We start from the raw sequence: 6497 nt of genomic DNA on the forward strand, positions 1-6497 counted from the left end.
AATGGCTATCTTTTTTATATAAAGTAATGGTCACACTAATATATATATTTGAAGTGTATTATAAATCTTAAGCTAAGAAAAAAAACAAAGAATGGAATTTAAGTGTTCATTATGAAAATTGTTTTCTTCTATAATATGGAAAAATTTCAAAGCATGTGTCGCATAAATAGTATTCTGAATAAAATATACAAAGCAGTTTGTCTTTAAATGCTATAAATAAAGGTGAAGTATATGGGCAAATAAATGTTAACACACATAAACCAACTACATCTGCAAAACAAATACTGACAAGGTCTTTCTCCAATACTAAGGCTCTTCACGCTGGCTTGGATATAAAAGACACAGTAGTGGTCTAGACACTAAATATAAATGTTTTTTTACAAACATCTGTTTTGGTGTGAAGCAAATTAATATTCAAAATGAACCACAGAGCCATTTTCATACTAGACAATGACCAATATCCTAATAATTAGTCAATTACTGTATATTTGCTGCATTCTTGTGCCTCTCCAAAATTTTGAAAAGGTTCCCTATTGAGTTCTAAGCAAAATGTTTCAAATTAAATATAAAAAAGTCAAACTTTCTTGATACAATTTGGTTCAAAATGAAATTTAATCCACATTCTTCTACTTCCCTTTTATCGTGCCTTAGAATGTAACACCACAATTTAAATCAGCCAGCTTATAAATACCATATGTCAAATTTAATACCACAGCCTTTGTCCACTGATTTAATTTAAAAAAGCTGACAGAGTACAACAGTTACTAAGAAATATTTTTTCAAAATACTAAATAAGCATTGTTGAAATTCAAGACTAACTAAAGATGTAAATAAATTTATATGACTAAAAAACACAGTTCATAAGTTTTGAATCCTATCCATTTTTATCTATATAAGCAATAAAGTATTACTTAAATGAGACTTCAAATTACAAAAATAATTCCTCCCACTTAGTGTTGGCTTCATTGCCAAACTTTTCTTTCTGATAATAACATCTTAATAATTCTCCTGCCCACATCTATTAGCAGTTATTTAGAACTCTGATTCTGTCATAAGTCTAATTCTTACTTTTGATAGAGATGTTCTTTGTCCTATCAAATTCATTTGTCATTATGATGTGCAAGTGATTGTTTTAACCCTACCAGTCTCAGATGAGTCAATTTTACATCATTATACTTAAAGCAGTGTTTCTCTAAAAGTAATGCATCTGTGGGCATGAAATTTGGCACATATTTTAAATTTTAGAGCTAGTATTTTACAAAAATCAGAAATTTGTGTCTAATATTTGTAATTCTCTCTTTTTTTATTTCTGAACATTTTCTGTGAAATAATGTTGTTGTGTTTTAATATCAACCAAGTATAACCCTTGGACTTTTCTTTTTTTACAGGATTTCTAAAAGTTTCTAAGGTTACACAACCAAGTTTTATTACAATAAAACTAAAAGTTGTAAGCATTTTTGGTAACCTCTATTTAGATTAAAGCTTTTAAATGGTCAGGAAAATGTTAAACATCACTTATTGTGATGAATCAATCAGGTTGTACCTAAGCATCAAGCAGTTGTATGTGGCATAAGATGTCAACAGCTATTTACACTTTCAGTGTTTATATTTTTACATTCCTTGTAAACAGAGCTACTAAACCATACAGGGTGTTTAACCAGAGAAATGGTCCATTTCATAACAAGAGGTATAGAAAATACTCAAAGTGTAGGGTTTAAAAACATTTTTTAATTAAAATATTAAATTCACTGCAGATTGTTTTTTTTTCCGCATTCCTCTTAGTTTGTCCAAAGCAGCTAAATATCAGGTCTGTAAAAAATAGCATTTCAGATCTAACTTTTGTGGGAAACAAAAGATAGATCTGAAATGCCATTCTTACACACTTCTGAATTTGAGCCACAATGGATAAACTGAGAGGAATGTGGAAAAAAAACAACAGAATCTTCAGTTAACCTGATCTTTGTAACAACTTTTAGGTCTAATTGTTTCCAATAGTCTACTAGCTTTCAATGCTTAAACTGCAACTTTTATATTATATCTCAGTTTCTAAAAAAAATAAAAAAGTCCAAAAACACATCATTCACCTTGGAAGGTAATGTTCTCTTCTGTTATTACAAAATCTAAAGTCTAGAGACCATAAAAATTTACAAAAAATTATAAATACAAGTTTTATAATTCATAAACAAGATACTGTAAACTTGATGTTTAGTTTAGTTGTTGTTAAGCATAAAGCTACACAATGGGCTATCTGTGCTCTTCTCACTACAATTATCAAAACCCAATTTTTATCATCAGAAGCCTGCAGGCTTACTGCTAAGCCACTGCACAACAAACAACGTGTTTGCATTTTTTTATAATATATTAATAAATATAACTCCAAAAATCATTCTGTTGTGTGCAAAACGTGCTATTTCAATACTTAAAGTATAAAAAAACAAACAAAAATTGAAAGTATTAGAAACACTTTTTACAAATTTTTAATAAAAGTTAGTGCAATAAAACGTTTTGGTTGACTAGTACAGCTACTAGGGTCAACAGCATTAAGAATATCACAAATGAGTAGGCTCATTTTGTTTTTAAAAAACCCTTTTGAAAAAGTAACAAACACCATAAGCTAACCAGATGTCAATCTTCAATAATCCTCCCCCCCCCAATAAATTTAATCAAAAACTTAACTTACAAGTATCCATTTCTCAGCTATAAAAAGTGTAGCATTCAGGAGTTCAAAAATCTGTAAAATAATTTTACCTTCTGATATAAAAAAAAAGCAAAAAAAATAACTAAATTACCTTTATATCACCACCAGTCTGGCTTCCTTCTGTATTACTACGAGCACGCCTAGGTCTTCCATAGTACGAATTGCGGGGATAAAAACGACGAGGACGTCTTCTTGAAAACTGGCCCTTTTCCCATTGATATCCTTGATGGGGACTTCCGTCCCCACTATTTTCTTCATCAGTTTGTTGCTGTTGTCTTCCCTGTTATAAAAAAAATCATACCTCTCAAGAAAATTCTTAATCAGTCTGTTGTTTTAGTTTTATTTATTACTAACAATTTTAGTTTGGGTGAAACATTTTTTAAACTGTTTATGTTTTTAATCTTTCAGTTTCTGTTGAATAAGTTTGTTTGCCCTCTTTTAGCTTCCATTATAACTCCTCTGGAGCATGATGAAATACCTAAGACAAATGTTTGAGGGAATATAAGAGGGTGGTGAGAAAAAGAAGACGACGTGAAAATGGGGAACCAGAAATAAAAACTGAAGGCAAGAGGTTCAAACCCCAAGTAGGCCAAATACATACCTAAAACAAGGAATATAGAAAGGAAAGGAAGAATGTCTGTAAGTAAGGACAAAAGAGTCACAAATGAAAGAGGAGCAAGACATGAGGGTGTGAAAGAGGAGCTGTTCCAAAACAACATAAGACCTTAATAACAAGCACAGGAGGAAAAACAAAGAAGCCAAGGGATTGGGTTCATGAAATAAAGAACAGGCAATATTAAAAGATACAGACAAAAGATAAGGAAAAGGAACATACCTGATGATGATATCCAGAAAGAGATTTGAAAGCTAAGGTCATTCCTTGAATAGTAAGGCACTATGCAAACAAAGGTTCAATATGTAATCAAATAGGTCATTCATGACCAAGGAGAAAGAACATCAGCCGAAGGGGCAGGAGTAGGAAAACTAGTAAGCATGTGGTAATCTACTACACACCGAACAAAGTCTACAGTGTCCCTCCAGAAGCCATAGTATAAATAAAGCCTGTGTGTGTAACATCGTCACTCACACAAGACTAAGTAGATGTCACCATCACCTGAGAATTAAAGTTAAAACTTCTGATACAAAAGCTAAAGAAAACAAAAATCAAAGTTTTGTTAACAAATGCAAATTTCATCAAATTGAACTCCGATGAGAAATTTGAACACACCTGTTAAATGCAATGCCAAGGAAAAGAATGAAGTTATCACTAGTCCAAGTGCATAGGGAAAGTTACTGAGCATGTTTCCCTCTTATTGATGGAGGTCTATTGTTGCATGACGATATCATAGTGCACCAGTGCAGTTCAAGTTAAAAACATGAATTCAGATGGGAGTTAGCTCATGGCTAGTGGCATGCAATTTTCACAGACAGATGTGCAAGGGAAATAGCATTTTTGTGTGAGTAGGCGAGTTATTGTCTCGGAAAATAAAAGTTAATATTTGATTCAATGTTTGATCGTTGCAATTATTACAGAGTTGTGGAAAATCAAAAAATTTTTCAACCAGTACAAAAGTAAAAGAAGGAGTGTTTCTTGTGTGTTGCTTTGAGCAAAACAAAAAGAATAAAATGAAAATTTTATTCTTGCAAATATTACAAAATATTTGAGGTTCACAATGAAACTTGCACATAATTGGCAAATTGTTTTACACTTCTTATCCTTTGTTACAAATAAATAGGCTCAATGAGCATTTTTTTAAACTGAATAATTTAAATTCCACTGGGAATTTTTGTAGATTCATGCGATGGAGCCATTCAGAGCACCAACATCCAATGCGTTATTAAGTACAATAGCAGAGCATCAATTGGTTTCTTTTTCATCAAATTTGGTGAAATATGAGATTTCTCATCTTGCCTAATTTTATCAACATCTGTCTGGCTTTCTCTGTCTTCCTTTTCTAAAACAATGTGAAACTGAACAGCAGTGATCACTAAATGCAAAATTTTGATAAAGTATACTGCTTTCCATCATTTTTAATTAACACTTTCCATACGGACATATAGATCATTAATGTGGTGTCAGTTTTGATACTAGTGATACTTATTGCAAAACTGTGGAATATACCAGGAAAACTAAAATTAAATATCAATCATGTATTACAAACACACACATACTCATAACAATTCTGAATATGGCAAGGACAATTTGGGGGTAAAAAATAATTAAAGGGAACTCTAGAATTAATTTGAAATATTGGAAATTCCCTATACATTTTTGTGATCATTAATAAAAAATAATTTGTTACAACTAACTTTGTTTAGCTAACTAAAAATTAAGCAGCAATGAAACTTTGTTGATTCTATAAAATTACAATTATTACAGCTAATTTCCTTGTTAAATTGATAAGAGAATAATGAAATGGTTTAAAGCTATTTAGTACTTATATTTTGTCCTCATTTATTCTGGAAAGTATTGCTAAAGCCTACTTTCAACAATTTCCTACCTCACTGTACTGATCTTGTCGATTCCCACGTGGGGGGCCACGAGGTCGTCGAAAGTACCGTGCATAAAATCTTGGTCTCTGCCTTCTACGTTGAGGTTTAATGTTCTCCTCACCTCCCTCATCATCCTGTTCTTCATTCTCACTAGAACGATGCTACAGAAAACAACGTTGTATATAGAATCAATAGGCAACAAATACATCAACATTACAATATAAAATGCCACTCTATACAATTAATTCACTTACATCAATAACTAATTAGACCACACATAATTAAAAATATGTTTTTATCTTCTTCATGCATGAATATTAAACTGTTCTTTAATGTAGATTCCTATACCATCTGATTTCCTGTTAATATCTTTAAATATATGAGTAATTTGAAGTTATTATATTTGTAAATTGATTAAAAACCCCTTTATCTGAACAGTTTTTTCAATAGTTTTATCTTGTATTTTTATGTTTATACTTAAGGCACTAGAAAAAAACATACACAAACGTTTTACTTGTTCTCAAAGCCGAATTTTCAAAACATATAAACAATTTTAAAATGTATCTTCAAATTGGTTTATTACTTTCAAGATTTTGATAGATTTTTCTTTGTGTGACAAAATAGGCAAATTATTATTTGGCAAAACTAATTCATTTTGTAATTATATACAACACTATCATTTATCTAAGTAAATCACTCCTAAATATTAAATGAAGACTCGTCCAAGAACTACTCACTAAGCTATAAAACAGAAAAATATTAACAAAATCAAATTGTGAACCCAAAATATTTTGTAATAATTGCAACATTATATATCAGCACTAAAATTCCCTCCTATTTTGTAAATTTTTATACAACAAACTGTATCTTTTAACTAATGTTTCCTGTCTTTCAGTTTGGTTTTGAGCAAAGCTTTGTGCTGAATTCTGAGCCCATGTATCAAACACACCCCTAAATCCATTTTGAAAGAAGTAGAAATAAAAAATATTTTCAGAAACTACATTGAATCTTGGAAGGCAAGTCCATATAGCTGAGAAGAATAAACTATATTGAATCTTTTAAGGCAAGTCCATATAGCTGAGAAGAATAAACTACATTGAATCTTGTAAGGCAAGTCCATATAGCTGAGAAGAATAAACTACATTGAATCTTGTAAGGCAAGTTCATATAGCTGAGAAGAATAAACTACATTGAATCTTGTAAGGCAAGTCCATATAGCTGAGAAGAATAAACTATACTGAATCTTGTAAGGCAAGTCCATATAGCTGAGAAGAATAAACTACACCGAATCTTGTAAGGCAAGTCC

At 31.0% G+C, this 6497-nt stretch overlaps 1 protein-coding gene across 1 annotated transcript in view; it reads right to left on the reverse strand.

Moving 5' to 3' along the window:
• Nucleotides 1-6497, reverse strand: part of LOC106457912 (Y-box factor homolog) — a 32370-nt gene that overhangs the window by 6629 nt on the left and 19244 nt on the right. Inside the window, exons 6-7 of the mRNA XM_013917358.2 lie at nt 5200-5352; nt 2790-2978 (exon numbers count right to left, since the gene is read on the reverse strand). Of these exons, the coding sequence (XP_013772812.1) occupies nt 2790-2978; nt 5200-5352 (342 nt within the window). The remainder of the gene's footprint in view (nt 1-2789; nt 2979-5199; nt 5353-6497) is intronic.

Source organism: Limulus polyphemus, unplaced genomic scaffold, assembly GCF_000517525.1.
Source record: "Limulus polyphemus unplaced genomic scaffold, Limulus_polyphemus-2.1.2 Scaffold390, whole genome shotgun sequence".
NCBI classification, from domain to species: domain Eukaryota; kingdom Metazoa; phylum Arthropoda; class Merostomata; order Xiphosura; family Limulidae; genus Limulus; species Limulus polyphemus.